The 17227-nt window shown below is 33.3% G+C and overlaps 3 protein-coding genes across 7 annotated transcripts in view; 1 reads left to right on the top strand and 2 right to left on the bottom strand.

The window, feature by feature from the left end:
• Positions 1-4248, bottom strand: part of LOC124542191 (alpha-1,6-mannosyl-glycoprotein 2-beta-N-acetylglucosaminyltransferase) — a 55979-nt gene extending 51731 nt beyond the window's left edge. For 2 of the 4 annotated variants that reach the window (XM_047120134.1, XM_047120135.1), the window contains exon 1: positions 3906-4248. The gene's annotated coding sequence lies outside the window, so the exon portion shown is untranslated. The remainder of the gene's footprint in view (positions 1-3905) is intronic. The other 2 variants (XM_047120136.1, XM_047120137.1) reach the window with 1 other exon arrangement.
• Positions 4249-5017: 769 nt separating this feature from the next.
• On the top strand, positions 5018-13287 carry LOC124542332 (EEF1A lysine methyltransferase 2). 2 transcript variants are annotated; one of them, XM_047120303.1, is made up of 5 exons: positions 5018-5238; positions 6203-6402; positions 7427-7563; positions 9672-9831; positions 10536-10849. In XM_047120303.1, exons 2-5 carry the CDS (start codon positions 6207-6209, stop codon positions 10691-10693), a joined length of 651 nt encoding a protein of 216 aa, XP_046976259.1. In that variant the 5' UTR covers positions 5018-5238; positions 6203-6206; the 3' UTR covers positions 10694-10849. The 2 variants fall into 2 exon arrangements, with proteins under 2 accessions (XP_046976259.1, XP_046976260.1); XM_047120304.1 differs by lacking the exons at positions 9672-9831; positions 10536-10849 and adding an exon at positions 12808-13287.
• Positions 13288-13605: 318 nt separating this feature from the next.
• LOC124542132 lies at positions 13606-14084 on the bottom strand. Its single transcript, XM_047120067.1, has 2 exons — positions 13798-14084; positions 13606-13715 (listed from the first exon to the last, which is right to left on the bottom strand). Exons 1-2 carry the CDS (start codon positions 14036-14038, stop codon positions 13606-13608), a joined length of 351 nt encoding a protein of 116 aa, XP_046976023.1. The 5' UTR covers positions 14039-14084.
• Positions 14085-17227: the final 3143 nt, after the last annotated feature.

Here is a 17227-nt window from a genome sequence, read left to right as displayed (position 1 = left end):
AAAGGGGGAGGAGGCCTTTAGCACAGCCGTGGGAATTTACGGGCTGTTGTTGTTTGTTGTTGATTTTGGTGAAATCCTTTACGACGCAAGCTTGAACCGCTAAAAAGAACATATGCTACGTTTATACGTCAAACCTAACAACGGAACCTTAACCGCGAACGAAGTTCCCGACTAGTGTAATCATTTTTCAACCGACTTCAAAAAGGAGGTTATCAATTAGTCTGTATTTTTGTTTTTTTTTTTTTGTTATGTTTGTTACCCCATAACTTTTCACTGAGTGGACCGATTTTGATAATTTTTATTTTTGTTTGAAAGGTAGTGCTTCCTGTGGGATCCTATTTTAATTTTATTTTTTTCAGTTGTATCCGTATTTATCATTTATTATGTCGGGCAAGGGAACCGTGATTGACTCCAAATATAACAATAACTATAAATACAGTATATAATCGTAAACCGACTTTTAAGTAGTCCAATATTTTTCATTTCATTTTACTTAGGAGGACTCTAAAAAATATATTGAATACGCAATTGTTTTTATTACTTTTTAGTGCATATTTATTTCTTTTAATAGTGTTTTGTTTGAAGTCGGTTTTTCTTTTTTTTTAATTTTTATTTATTGTTGATAACTTTAGTTGTGTTGTACAAATCGTGAAGTTTTATTTTATCGTCATTAACAATGATGTTCTAGTAAACAGATATGTTTATTAACGCGCAAAAAGAGAAGACAAGAAAACGTCCTAATTGGGACGTTTGCCTTTAGTCGTTTTACGTAGTAATACGTTATAATACATCATAATTACGTATTAATACGTTTTGCGTAATTAAAACATCTAGTTATCCCTTTTACTTATTTTTTTTATCAAGCTATCCTTTTTACTTGTAACGAAATGTAAAAATAAACCAAAATAAACGGTCCCCGGCGCGGCACACATTTTTCTGTTGCTTAGTATGGATATAACATATCTGTTTATTAGAATATCATTGGTCATTAATTAATAATTAACAACTAATGTCACATTAATATCACTTCCTCAATTACGATAACAATGTCGACGATTTGAACAATTTTGAGAATATACTAGCGACCCGCCCGACTTCGCACGCATGCAGTGCTGATACTAACATACTACAGAATGTCTTACAACGCTCACAGCTTTTTTGTTTGATATATCTCTGCATTTTAAATCTGTAATATCTTAGTAAATGTTTCCATTTTCATACGGTAAATAGAACGTTTTCGGGCAATGGTATACGCATATATAATAAGATACCTGAAAATATAATCAACTTACCACTTTCAGAATTTAAAAAGATTATTAAGACTGAATTAATAAATAAATCATATTATTCATTAAAAGAGTACTTTTTAGAAAGAAACTCCTAGCGTTAGGCTCGGCTTTTTAGAATGAAAGGCCTGGAGTTAGGCTCGGAATCCATCATAGGACACCAATTACTGTAAATAACAGCATTGTAAATCTGTTTATTTGAAAAGAGCAACTATGCGAATTCCTTGACGTTTCTTCTCGCTAGAAGCTGCCTTCCGAAACGTTGGTAGTATTTAATTATTGACGATTCAAAAACGCTTCATTGTGAAGTTTACTTGAATTAATTTGATTGATTGAAATATTCATTTAATATACATGAATAAAGGGCCGTATTGATATTACATATAGCGTATTGATACATATATATTAATTGCACAATATATTTCATATACTCTATTGAAGTAGGATTAATGCAGTAAATAACTGATGTAATATTGAGTAAAAATTTGCCTATTTTATTTCAGAATTATATAGAGGTAAAATAATAATAAAACCTCCTTGGTCGAGTGGTGTATACACCGGTTTTCATGGGTACGCCTCTCCGAAGTCCCGGGTTCGATTCGACCGAGTCGATGTAGATTATAATTAGTTTATGTTATCTTGGGTCTGGTCGTTTGTGGTATTGTTACTTCTGATTTTCCACAACACAAGTGCGTTAGCTACTCACATTGGGATCAGAGTAATGTATGTGATGTTGTCTCATATTTATTTATTATTATTAAAATCACGGTGTCTAAGTACCGTCCAGTAATGCGAGCAGCTCTCTTATCATGCCTAACCACCAACGACTTAATATCACAAAAGGATTAATAATATACAATAAAATCTGCAAACCGAATAAAAACTTTTTGGTTAAATTCAAACGCGCGCGAATTCTCGGGCACAGATAGTCACATCAAAAATCGTGTCATCGAACTAAGGAAAAAGCGTAAAACCCCTTTCAAGAGACCTTAGGCTATCTCTTTCTTTCTCCCTGTCTCTTTTTAATATCTATACGGTTTAAAATAATACATATATTATTTCGATTTTTAAATTTTTATAATTTTTTTTTATAGATTATTAATTTGTTTTATTATTAAATATATATCCAGTGAAATCATCTTCATTCCAACTGAGTTCCCATAAATAATTTTATCAAAGTTTTTTTTTTTTTTAATTTGTAGTTACTTCAAGTTGTCAGCCCTAACTTTATTATCTCCATCATCAAACAAAACACATAAACACTAAGAACAATGAGACACTTTATAAGAAATTATTAATATTATATAGAACCTTGAACACAACATTACAAGCTGTAATCTCTTAGAAGAGATAATAAGAGCAATAAAATCACTATGTGCCTAGTTAATTAAATATTTTTCATATGAAACATCATACAATTATAAACAAACATTTCTATTTTTTTTTACATTAAACAGATTCAACAATAATCCTTGGGACAATTAGAAAAAAAAAATTTGGTGGGAAATCCAACTGTCATTTAAAGTTTTTTTTTTTAATCTGCATATTTCAAGAACTAAACAGCCTGGTTACTTAATACCAAGCATTAGGACTAATATAGTCCATAAACTAATGCTTCATTATAATTGTAATGAAACAGTCACTAGTTGAGTTAATGTACAAATTGCAAGATTTACATGACACTTGTATGAAATTTTATTTTGTTTTACCATGGCAGGATGTATGTGGACTGAAACTATAAAATAATAAAAAAGAATTTAATACTTTATTACTATAATAGAAAATACTGTTATTTTAAATGAGAATATTTTAATTACAATTTAATTTAAATCAAATTAAATAATTATTCTAAATATGTTTTTACTTTAGAGAGATGTCTAAATTGATAAAAAAAAAATGTACTTGTTTAATAAAGACATAAGTATTGAAGCATACATCCTAATAAAAACATGTTATCTTATCTGTTTTTTATTTTTTGTGTAAAATATGTCAACATAAGATACATTTTGATATTGCAGATAAAACATTATTGGTTTTTTTTAATGTATCATTAGATTTGTTCAAGGATTTAGTATATACAATTTAATCATATGAGTTGTAATATTATTATTTTGAATTAATAACTGTAAATTTCATATAAATTCTAGATTAAATCTGCATTCCAAACAAATTACAGTTATGCATTCAAATAATTAATAAATAGAATTATTTAAAATGATAAGTATGTTTAATATGCCTTTTGAAATATGTTTATAATTATAAGATATACCCTCAATATTTTCCTAAGTTTACCTTTAGGTATTTAAAATTTACAATAGTTAACTTTGATATTTTTTTTTTCAATCAATTTAAAAAATTGTTGACCTTAGCAGTGAAGCCAATAACTTTTTTTTCACGATATATGCGACGCAACTTTGTGTTTTATTCATTTAATTAAATTATTCGTAATGCATTTTGAATTTCTAATTATATTTAAACATGATCGAAAGTAATTAATACAGTAATTTGCAAGTTAATAAGTTTTTTTTTTAAATAAATATTCTATTCTATTCTGCCTATTTGACATTCGAATTTTAAATTCAATATATATACGTAAGAAACACAGTAACTTATACTCACCAATATAAATAAATCTTGTTCCTAAATACCAAATATCTACAACGTTACGTAAATATTTCGACAACGGAATAATAATTAGTTGATATACACAAGCACCTTCACAATAAACATAACACTATTAGAACACGATGAATATATCACTGCGATATAATATCGATCTTTAAAAGAGTTTTTATATGTCAACTCTAAATTTCTGTGTGCATAATTTAATTTATAAAAAAAAAACTTTACTAACGCGCGCGCTCCGTCACATGATTCTCATTGAAAATTAACAGTTAAATTAAATACGCGACGACATTGGATGAGTACTTTATCGGTAAACGAAATGATTATGAATTATATTTTTTTTTTGACGTGATGTATACTGTAAATAGACAGTTACTTTTTATGTTGCCAGTAAAATAATATCTACGAAAATGGTATTTATTAATAATAATAGCGTAAAGATCAATCTTTGTATAACTATTTATTTTTGTGAAGGTATTGGATATCGTCAGCGTTAAGAAAAGCCATAATCAGGAAAATTAAAACTACGGGATTCATCTTAGAAGATGATGGAGCTTGGTATAGTTAAACAGATTATCAAATATCCACACAGTGGGTGAACATATATTTATTTATTGATCATTAAACACAATTCACGTATTATCGTGTAAAACTAGGATACTTCTTATACAGTGTGATACACCAATACAGATTTTATTCATTATATATTTAACAAGTAAAATAAACACTACAATCCTACGTTATTAAAAAGTAATAAAAAATAATACATCGCTAATGAAACAAAGTGGTTAATATTGTTTAAAAATTAATGATTTTAGAGCTATGGGTATCGATATCATGAGAAGTGACATCATTGTAGCTTCTCATACTACTTATAACTTTTCAAATAACTTACATACCCTTAATTGTATGTTTTCAACATCAAAATTAGTAGTAGTTAGATATAATTAAAAAACAGTGCATGAACACATTGAGAACATAAAATTCTGTTTGTGTTTGTTTTATGTGTGTAAATGTTATGGTGCAAGTAATTATTTATATTGTTTAGCCTTCACCGTATATTTGGTATTAAATAGGATTTTCGTTAGGAGCATACCAAACTGACAGTCAAACTTCAAAGTCGCTGTCAATATATCAGCGATAAAATTCAAAATTTTATATTTTGATAAACAAATATAAATAAGCCCTGGCAGAGATACACGAAATAATTTTAGCATAAGTGTCTCTAAAATCTATATTTTTACAATAAATTCCAATTCGTTACACATTTAAATAAGTATTGTAATCGTTTAAATAGTTTTTAATATTACGAGAACGAAAACGCAAGGTGGGTAAAAAAATAAATAAAACTTAGTTTTGTTAAAAATTGTTTTGTGATTGTGTTACAGATAAAAAAGCAAATTTTAAATATAAATATCTTAAATTCACGTAAGTTATGTGATAGTAATCACAAATATTCTAACCTCTAAAAACTTTGAATACGAATATATTATTTATGAAAAACAACCAAAAAATTTATATTGGCGTCGCATTTTATTTCGCAATCGACGAATAATCAATTGCAATTTGTTTATAATGGTAGTTATAACCTATCTAGCCTTGGGTTATGATTTGGTTATTGTGGGTTATCCCTTACAGATAGTCATTTAACATCGCAAACTTTTTTGAAGTCCCTTTTAATATGTCCAGTACTGTAGTACAATATTTTGATCTATCTTGTAAAACAGGGGGACAGTAAATTCAAAACAATTGAAAAGATTCTGAGCACAGAACTAATAGCATTACATGCTTCCCACAGGTCGGAATATGTCCTTTGCTTTTGGCTTTTGCTGAATAAGAATCGGAATTAATCTTATTTATCAACTATTAATGTCATGACATAAAAAATCATCTAGTACCTCCACCATTAACTCTAGTTACGAATATTTAGACACTTAAAACCGGAACTAAAGTCATATAATAAACTACCAACCCAATGCTGATACTAAATATACTATGGAATTATTCTTGTTTCTTTACTATATTGTACATGTGTTATATACAAAAACCTTCCTCTTGAATCAATCTATCTATTAAAAAAATGCTTCAAAATCTGTTGCATAATTTTAAAGATATATGCTCAATAGGGACAGACAGCGATAAACGACTTCGTTTAATACTATGTAATGATGAATGACAGTCAATAAGTCTTATGTCAATAAGAAGACATTCAATACCTCCACCATTCCATCTACTTACATATATTTAGACACTTGAAACCACAACTAAAATCATTTCATCAATTATTTCAGATAAATGGAAGACGCTGAACTTGATTCGTCAGAACTCGGCACCCATTCATATTGGCAGCAAGCATATATCAAAGAGATAAACAACTTCGAGGAGAATGGGGATCCCGGTGACGTCTGGTTCGGTGAAGACAGTGCAATGAGAATCGTTAACTGGATATGTAAATGTGGAATAGACAAGGACACTGCAATTATTGATTTAGGTAATTACTATTTATGTTTTTTTTTTGTTTAACGAGGAGGAAATGCCTTTAAGCATGCTGGCCGGTCGGGGGACCGGAACGGGTATGTGGGACTCAACCGGGGCCATAAGGGCCCCGTGCCAGGGCCTAATGCCCTGTCCTACACACTAAAAACCATCCTCGGGATTCCACAATACCGCCGAGTAGTGAGGCAACGGGACCGCCCAGGGCATACAACCGCGACCCATGACAAACGTGGAAAGCGCGCCTAGTGCGCGCCTTCCTACACAGGATGTGTAGGAAGGCAAGTGCTTATGTGACGAAATACCCTGAGTCCGCCACTGGAGGCAGGGCGTCAACGAAGCTGACGCCTGAGTCTGTGACTTTCAAGCAGGATATTAATAGGCTATTTGACAATGCGAAAAATAAATTGTGAATGATTGTAATCAGTGTATATTATGAGTTTAAAAATGGTTATTTACTAACGAAAGTTGAAAATAATACTTAATTTATTCAGAAATCAATAAGTACAAATTCATTTTTTCAAACATTTGTCACGTGACTCAAAACGCTCCTGATTGGCCGGTCTTATGATGAAGTCACTTTCATGTAAACTTTGCTTTTCTATTATATGTACCACAGATTAAAATACAGCAAAGTGACGTCACCGACGCCTTTGCAGCGCCATATTTTCCAAGAAGTTTTCGCGCGTTATTTAAATATGGATTTATTAATAAGATATTTTTCGGCAAATATGTAATAGAAATAAAAAAAACAACTTTTACTGGGTTCCTTAACCACTACTAAATAATATAAAATGGATTTAAAAATCCAGTCAAATAGCCTATTTAAATAATTGTATTAACTAACTTCACTTTGTATTTTTTAAATGTTGAAAAAGAGTAACTACTGACTTTCTTGAAGGTTCTTCTCGGTAGAATCTACTTTCCGAACCGGTGGTAGCTTCACCTAATTGTTAATTGACGATTCAAAAGTGCTTGTAAAAGCCCACTTGTATAATTTATTTTGATTTTGATTTTTTTAGGCTGTGGAAATGGTTACACGTTGTCAGAGCTCGCGAGAGAAGGCTTTACGAACTTATTGGGTATAGACTACTGTCCTGAAGCGATAATACTGGCGGAGAAAGTTGCTAAGAGTGAGTTTCCAGATTTGAAATTTCAGGTATGATTTTTTTTTCATTTAAACTGAGCCAAGGTATATTACGCCACAACTTAGATGTCACATCGTCAAAATTTGTAAAACTGATCACATCCGAATTTAGTGCCCTATCTCAAATTATCAATGTTTATTTCTTATGTGAATATGATCTTTACGCAAACGTAATAACTTGGTAATATCATGTGATGTATTCGTCAATTTGACGCGTCGCTTTACACGCACTCGCTGTCTCGGGTCGAACTGACGCGGGAATCTATAGCGACGCATAGCGTCGAACGGCGCGATAGGGAGCTGTTTCTGTTGATTGTGTGAATCGGCAGTAATCGGTTTTATTGAATTTGCCGATGATACATCTAAATTGTATCGTACTACACTTATCCATCTGATGCTGGCAGACATTTTGAATTACTTACAAATGTCTTAACTTAAAAATAGTTTCAATCTAGATATTTATGATATATAAATTTACAACAATCAATCAAAATATATTTTATTCAAGAAGGCTTTTACAAGCACTTTTGAATCGTCGTTTAGCAAGTATATAAATTGAAGCTACCACCGGATCGGAATGTAGATTCTACCGAGAAGAACCGGCAAGAAACTCACTAGTCTTTTTTAACATTTAAAAATACCAATTAGACTATTTGAAACTCTCCCCTTCTATATGACATGACAAAAAACTAGAAATCACAAACTGACTTTTTTTTATTATAAGGACTAAGTTATCTCGATCAAAGGCGATGTAAGGAATAGTTAATATTTCTTAGAGCGTCATGTCTATGGGTGATGGTGATGGTGATGGACCATCAGGCGGTCCATATGTTCGTCCGCTTACCTATTCCAAAAAACTAAACTACACACTATTTACACTTTAATTTTACTTCCATGGTTCCGATAACAGTTTCGTCGACGTTCAAATCCATAGAGAATGTATAACCAAACTCTCGACCCATTGGTTATATCATTATATATCGCCAATTTGCTGTCAAATGTTTATTTGACTTTTCTCTTATGGTTGGAATAGAGTACATGTTTTTTTTTTAAATTTTTAATGTTCATTGTCTTCAGAATTCGATTTATATTGATATCTTGTAACAAATAAATAAATATTGGACATCATCACATACATTACTCTGATCCCAATGTAAGTAGCTAAAGCACTTGTGTTGTGGAAGATCAGAAGTTACAATACCACAAACACCCAGACCCAAGACGTCATAGAAAACTAATGAACTTTTTCTACATTGACTCGGCTGTGTCGAACCCGGGACCTCGGAGTGGCGTAACCATGAATACACGTACACTACTCGACTACAGAGGTCGTCAAACGATGATATTATTATTAGCGACATTCATTTGTTTTTACAAGAGATGGCTGCGGCATCATTTCTTTTGGCAACTGAACTAAATATAAAACTAATGAGCAGTGGTGGATTTACCAATTGGCTAAGTAGGCTGGAGCCTAGGGCGGCAAAATTGGCCCAAATTTGTTATTATCTTACAGAAATTTAAAAAAAAGCTTATACTTATATGTATACACATTACGTCCGTAATCCGTATACTCGTCACTACATAGCGGATTGGAAAAATAATCTAATAACTGACAGAAATATCACCTAGTTTATAGTCATACTAATAACGGGAAAAAACCGATGTAATGAGGACGATAGAACACAAATCATAAATGTTGCAGAAAAAAAGTAGGGGCGGCAAAAATTTAATAGCCTACTAGCCTACTAGCGGCAGATTTGTAAATCCGCCACTGCTAATGTACTTTATCTACATTGACTCAGATGAAATCGCACCCATGAAAACCGGTGTACACACAACTCGACCACGGAGGTCGTCAAATTTATTTATTTTATTTTATTTATTTATTACATAGGTCGCTAACAGAGCATACATTCTTACAATTGTACATGCTAATAAACAAAAGAAGATCTAGACTAAATGATGCCCCAATTATAAGCAACACTGCATTCTAATAAGACAACAACATAATACTTGGTACTAATAGTTTAGTGAGTTTTTTTTTTTTTTTTAAATAAAAGTTAGTATTTGTACACAAACAAAAATATAAGAATATAAAATATTGTTGATTAATTTTCCAGGTCTTCGATATAACCAAAGACGACGTGAACACTCTGGGCAGGAAGTTCGGTGTTGTCCACGACAAGGGCACATATGACGCGATCAGCTTGAACCCTGAAAATCCGAAGGAGCATCGTCAGAAATATATACAAAAAATGACAGATATGCTGGATGATAACGGTAAACTGATATATGTTTTATTTACTGGCGACTCGTCCCGACTGTGGCATTGCTATCGTAGGACTAGGTGGTGCTGGGCCCCAGAGTTCAGGGGGCCCTCTAAACCTTAAGCTTCTGAAGCTAGAAATAACCCTATGCACAAGATTTTTATTTGGTATCTATATTTTTAAAGGGTAATTATTAATTAAAGATAGATGGGAAAGAGGGGGTAATGCACCGGGGCCCTTCCAAACCTAGCAACGCCACTGACAGGCAGACAGACAGAGTTACTGTCTTTACTTTTTATATATAGAAAAGAGTCACTTAGTTCCTTAAAGGTTCTCGGTAGAATTTAAATTTCGAACATATAAGAATTTCTCGAGCTGAGATGGCCCAGTGGTTAGAACGCGTGCATCTTAATCGATGCTTTCGGGTTCAAACCCAAGCAAGCACCACTATATGCATGTGCTTAATTTGTGTTTATGATTCATCTCGTGCTCGGCGGTGAAGGAAAACATCGTGAGGAAACCTGCATGTGTCTAATTTCATCGAAATTCTGCCACATGTACATTCCAAACCGCATTGGAACAGCGTTTTGGAATATGTTCCAAACCATTTCCTTAATGGGAGAGGAGGCCTTAACCTAGCATTGGGAAATTTACAGGCTGTTACTTTACTTTTTTTACAATATAAATATATTGATTTTAATATTATTTATATTACAGGTATGTTTATAATAACATCATGTAATTGGACGGAAAGCGAATTAATAACACAGTTTCAAGACAAATTGAAGTTGAAACAAGTGCTACCAACACCGCAGTTCAAATTTGGCGGGAAAGTTGGTAGTGTTGTGTCGTCTGTGGTCTTTGAAAAAAAGTGAAAATGTAGATTATTAATAAAACAATAAATGTTATATAAGTGCAGTCAATAATTATGTGTTAATGATTATTTTCTACGATTAATATTCGGTACAGATATCGATTTAATAACTTTTTTTATATAAAAAAAAAAACTGTTAATTAAAGGATATATTTTTGTTGTTGTTTTATTTACAAATGGCGGGGGCTTCAAACGGGTACTTTATATGTATTGTTATATTATGACCAAATTACATAAAATCATTGTAAATTTTAGCGTATGTGTTATTCTGATATTTAACCTATATTACTGTAAATTATAATCCAAATCCATTTAGCTCCTCACACACTTTCTCATTTTTAATTTTAGTAGGATGATTTCTAATCAATTCTTAATAGGCCATTTGACTGGTTTTTAAAATCCATTTTATATCATTTAGTAGAAGTTAAGGAAACCAGTAAAAGTTTTGTTTTTTTATTTCTAGTACATATTTGCCGAAAAATATTGTATTAAACATTTCATATTTCAATAGAGCGCAAAAACGCTACTTGGACAATATGGCGCTGTAATGGCGGGTCGGTGGCGTCACTTTCCTGTATTTTAATCTGTGATACATATAGTAGAAAAGCGAAGTTCACAAGAAAGTGACTTCATCATAAGCCCGGCCAATCAGAAACGTTTTGTGTCACGTGACAAACGTTTGAAGAAATGCATTTTTCTTTATAGCCGGGTACTCATTAGCGAGCTATAACCGTAACTTATGTAATTTCAGTAGTTCAAATAAATTATTGATCAATTAATTACAATAATAATTGTATATAATAAAGTAAATTCAATAGCACCTGCGATATTAATAATATGCAATAATACTGTGATATAAATATAGATATATATATATAGAATCAAATGTCATAACCGTATTGAAGGATAAGGTTACTCTCGTAACACTTATGTGATACAGTAACGAGGTTCTAGTGTGTACGCGTTTTACAACGTATACGGCCGTCGGCTCACGTCGTCGCCGGAACGCCTTCAACGAGCGTACTCATTTTGCGAGCTGTAACTGTAACCAAACAGATACAGTAACGAGGTTCTAGTGTGTACGGGGAGTAACGAAACGAACGGGGAGGTGCTCTGCCGTCAGTTTTGGTTTGTAACTTCACGATGTCGGACGAAGTATCTCTCGCCTGTGCAGCATACTTACTTATAGATGCCTTACTCGATGATAATAAACGGCCACGAAGATGGTGGATTCATAAAATGTATCGAGAAAGAAGTGATCTACTGTTCATATTAAAAAATCAAGAAATTAGTGGTCATTACAAAAATTTCACAAGAATGACTGCAACTGACTTTGAATATCTCATGAATTTAATCGGTCCCAAAATAGGACGAAGAAACACTCCATTACGAGAAGCTGTATCGGTTCAAGACAGCTACATACATAGCTACTGGTGATTCTTTTACAAGTTTGCAATACTTGTTTCGTATTTCTAAACAAGCCATAAGCTCAATTATACCAGAAGTGTGTCAGGCGTTAATAGGAGGATTGAAAGAACAAATCAAGGTAATTATTTAATGGAATTAATAAATTAATTAAACATAGTCATCGAAATTCATGTCTGACGAATACTGGCTACTGTTGCTGTGTGGAGAGTATGGCGGGTCTTGAGAAGACGTAGAAGGGCCTGCTGTGTTTAAGTCCACATAAGGAGTTTCTTTATTTATAGCGATTGGAGAATTTGAATTGCGTGAAGATTCTTGGTTTTGTGTAGTAGAACAGTAACCATAATTTTGCATAGAATTGTGTTAACCTTGATCAGTACGCATAATTATCTGAAAAAATTCGTGTTGAATTGTGTTTTTTGTGTCTCTTGAGTAGTTTTTCATTTTTTCTTGTATGAAATCGAAGAAATACTTTAGTTCCATATCCTGCTGTGGTTTATTTGCCGTATTTTTCAATATCCCGAAAGCCTCTTTTAGCATTTGGAGCTTAGGATCTGATTTTAGCTTTTTATTGGGAGGCTCATGTGATGGAGGGGGGCTGTTGGCATTAGTTTCGTTCTTATCCTCCCCCTGCAAAAAACGCGTGTTCATTAATATGATCAATAATAATACAAATATCGTTTGTTGTAGATGCCGACAAATCGTGACGAATGGCTTGAATGCAGCAAAGAGTTTGAGAAACTATGGCACTTTCCACATGTAATTGGGGCTATCGATGGCAAACATATTCTTATTCAGTGTCCATTCAATTCTGGAGCAGAATACTACAATTATAAATCTCAGTTCAGCATCGTATTGTTGGCATTAGTAGACGCACAATACAACTTTATGTACGTACATATTGGGACTCAAGGAAGAATTTCGGATGGAGGTGTATTACAAGGATGTAGTTTGAAAAGGATGATGAATGAGAAATCTTTAAATTTACCGTAACCCGTATCCCTACAAAATCGCAACAGGCTACTTCCATTCTACTAATTTAAAACTAACCATATTCGAAGGGATCAAAAGAAAGAATTTTTAACGATCGGCTATCGAGAGGCCGAAGAGTGGTCGAAAATGCATTTGGGATTCTGGCTAGCGTTTTTAGAGTACTAAGAAAACCAATATTACTGCAGCCAGGAAAAGTTGAAACTATTGTAATGACCCTAGTGCTTCTGCACAACTTTCTAAGGCGTTCCACCTCATTTTCGGTATATACACCCCAAGACTCTTTTGATAATGAAAACACAAATACTGGTGAAGTAATACCAGGAACTTGGCGTAGCGAAGCGGAAGGAACATCGTTTCATCCGTTACCCGCCATTGCTCGCCGTTCAGCGGCAAGTTTTAAAGCAAATCGTGAAGAACTTGCTCATTATTTTTCAAATGAAGGCAAAATACCATGGCAAGACATGTATGCGTAAAACTGAGATAGCAAACATCTACCTACCTGTTCATTTGCGTCTCCACAAGTCCTTTTCGAGGTGTGAAACGGTCGTTCAAGAATCCTAGCACCTTAAATGCATACCATTTACTTTCGTAAATCTCATCTTTTCCTGTAATAATAAATGTTATTATGTAAAAGTTAATAACAAAAAAACAATAAATAAATAATTTAGTTGATAAGAGAGTAAATACCTTTCCCCGTTCCCACAGATTTCTTAATTTTCATACGCGCCCTTCTGTACGAAGCCAATAAATTAATCATTTTTTGTTTGCATACTCCCCCACTTTCATTCATTATACCTCCGATTTTAGCCCAGGCATCTTCTTTCAAATGTTTTTTGTAATAATCTTTGTCTATAGGGTTCCATAGTACAGTATTTTCCTTGTAGGCGTCTATGAGCATAAGACATTTATCCTCTGACCATTCACTCATGATTGACGAATAATTATATCGAAAATATAGCTGGTTAGCAGCGGCTAGCAACAACCTCTCCTCTTGACGTCCGCGAACGCACTGCGATGCGAGCGCCCTTTGATCCGCGGCAAAAACCGACAATTGTCGGTCCGTACCGCTCGCAGCAGGTTTGCGAACCACGTACACACTATGTTTTTTGGTTACAATACATGCAACGGTTACAGTTACGGCTCGCTAGTGAGTACCCGGCTTATGCTTTTTTGAATAAATTAAGTATTATTTTCAACTTTCATTAGTAAATCACCATTTTTAAACTCATAATATACACTGATTACAATAATTCACAATTTATTTTTCACATTGTCAAATAGCCTATTAAATGGCTTTTAATTGTGCTGACCGGGCACTGATTATAGGAATCTGTATAAACGAGATATTTGTTCATTGTTTGCGAGAATATTATAGAACTTTTTTTTAAATTTTTATATGATTTATGACACTTTAGTAGCAAATTAACAACAACAACAGCCTGTAAATTCCCACTGCTGGGCTAAAGGCCTCCTCTCCCTTTCAGGAAAAGGTTTGGAACATATTCTACCACGGTGTTCCAATGCGAGTTGGTGGAATACACATTTGGCAGAATTTCTATGAAATTTGTCACATGCAGGTTTCCTCACGATGTTTTCCTTCACCGCTGAGCACGAGATGAATTATAAAGACAAATTAAGCACATGAATCAGCGGTGCTTGCCTGGGTTTGAACCCGCAATCATCGGTTAAGAAGCACGCTTTCTAACCACTGGGCCATCTCGACTCCCGCAAGCAAATTAACGTCTCATAGTTAATATATAATTTGAACTTTTGACTCCGTCGGCCATACTAGGTTAAGAGAGATAACGGTTGGTAAACAAATTAGTTTAAATGTTACATCGTCCTGTATTGACCCTCGATATTGTGTCAATACAGGAATAAGTAAATTCTGGACTACTAACAAAAATGGCGATTTATATCTTACTTGGTGATTGGATTTGGCGCCTGTCTTGGTAGATACCACCCACTCCTCAGATACATACATATGTACATACAGATAGATTCTACCGCTAAACAATAGTACGCAGTATTGTTGTGTTCCGGTTTGAAGGGTGAGTGAGCCAGTGTATCTACAGGCACAAAGGACATAACAACTTAGTTCTTAAGGTTGGTGGCGCATTAGATGAAAGGATAATGGTTAATGTTTCTTACAGCGCCGTTGTCTATGAGAGGTGGTGACCACATATCATCAAGTGGCCCATATGTTCGTCCGCCAATCAATAGCTTAACAAAAAGAGGAACGACTGATTATGTTTCAAATCAATTGGTTTCTTGTTGCATAGGGGGTAGGTGGCTCACTTGGTGAAAAGTCTGCATGTGCGTTGTCAAGTGACAAAGAAATCTATAATGTAAAGGGCGCGAGTCTTGCATGTGCGTTACTGGCCTTATATATTTACCAAGAATAAGGAGGGCCTTTTTATAATGAAAGAAGAGATTATAAATGTTTTAAAGTCTTTACTCTACTGAATAAGTTATTTTAAGAAAGTAATACTGTTGAAAAATAACTGGCTTTTGATAGTCCAAAACTATCGATAAGTATCAAAGTAATAGGGCTGCTTCCAATAAGCTTTACAATCCAGAATAGGTTTCGAGATGAATTACTATCGATAGTTCTGCAATACCGCAACACCGGCCCCTATCATTAATGTCCCCCCACAAAGGCGAAGCCATGGGCGAACTGTGGTCAATAAATAATACTATCAACCAATATATTTTTTTTATTCTAAGTATATATTATGTAAATAACGTATCATATAATCAAAGTTCAAAATCATTTTAATTTTAAATATGTCGCCGCATCTTGTTTATTTATACTTGAAAGAAAAAAAGTGTCTATTGGATTTGAACAGCGGTCTATTGAAGTGTCACGTCGATGGTAGTCATCTTGTATTGACGACGACGTACATATTTCATACCAAATTATGTATCTAATTCAATTGACAAAGAAAAAGAACCGCTGCGTTTCTTTCGAAGGTTCTTCTCAAGTCATGGTGTTCCTTTTTCCGAACCGGTGGTAGTGTTTAATTTGACCACCAATAAGTAAGTGTAATGCTTCTATGTTGAATAAAGGAATTTGAGTTTGACGGTTAACCGATGATTGTGGGTTCTAACCCAGGCACCACTGAATATTCATGTGCTCAATTTATATTTATAATTCATCTCGTGCTCGGTGAAACCTGCATGTGTCTAATTTTGTAGAAATGCTGCCAGATGAGTATTTCACCAACCCGCATTGGAACAGTGTGGTGGAATATGTTCCAAACCTCCTCAAAGGTAGTGGAGGCCTTAGCCCAGCAGTGGGAAATTTACAGATTCTTGTTGTGATTAAAATATTTTAACGAATTGATATTAATGAATTTATCTGTGTTATTGATTCTTTAAATTAAAAAGTTATTGAAATTATGAACAACTGTTTAAATATACACCCGACAATGAATAATGATGATAATGGCAATAAAGTGTCTAGTTTTGTAAGTATATTTTGTATTAAATGTACACGATAATCGATATATTGATTAATCAAACTTGAAATTTAAATACAATAAAATTCTAGGGTTGCCATCTGAAAAAACAAAAGTTGTAAAATAAAATTACAAAATAAAAATGGATATTTACAAAATGAAATACTTTTCTAAAATCTGATAATTTTTATTCATAATTAACATACAAAGTTTGACATAAAGGCAGACAGCGCTGAGAATCTTTTAAAATTTGGAATGTATAAAAATCACGCCCAGAAGCCACCTCCAAACTTGGGGAAATCCGGTAGAATCGCGCACAGATAGAAAACCTACCTAAGTCCTAATACATACTTCTAAGCACACGAGTGCGTGACAATAGTTATAAGAGAGAGACAGACAATATATTTTAATCGAAATGTACTGTTGTTAAAACGAGACATACAAGTACAGTCGGGGTAAGGAAAGGTTCGTCACCTTAAGATCTATTTTCGCGTGCTCAGTGTGAGCTATAATCTGCTTTTTGGATCGAGAATATATGACACTGACAGACATATTTTGACAATTCAGTAGAAGATATCATATCTAATTTGAATTTGTAATGACTAATTTACGCCATTAAACATATTTCATGTTGATATAAAACTAGACATAGTCCA

This window comes from Vanessa cardui, chromosome 30 (assembly GCF_905220365.1).
Source record: "Vanessa cardui chromosome 30, ilVanCard2.1, whole genome shotgun sequence".
In the NCBI taxonomy this organism is placed as follows: Eukaryota; Metazoa; Arthropoda; class Insecta; order Lepidoptera; family Nymphalidae; genus Vanessa; species Vanessa cardui.
Note: the sequence above shows the minus strand (reverse complement) of the source record. Positions and strands in the feature narration are given on the sequence as shown.

Coding starts and splice junctions, on each gene's coding strand:
- LOC124542332 (XM_047120303.1), top strand. CDS start 6,207: ATGGAAGACGCTGAACTTGATTCGTCAGAACTCGGCACCCATTCATAT. Junction 7,564..9,671: donor TTCCAGATTTGAAATTTCAG/GTATGATTTTTT, acceptor TTAATTTTCCAG/GTCTTCGATATAACCAAAGA. Junction 9,832..10,535: donor AGATATGCTGGATGATAACG/GTAAACTGATAT, acceptor TTTATATTACAG/GTATGTTTATAATAACATCA.
- LOC124542132 (XM_047120067.1), bottom strand. CDS start 14,038: ATGAGTGAATGGTCAGAGGATAAATGTCTTATGCTCATAGACGCCTAC. Junction 13,716..13,797: donor ATCTGTGGGAACGGGGAAAG/GTATTTACTCTC, acceptor TTATTATTACAG/GAAAAGATGAGATTTACGAA.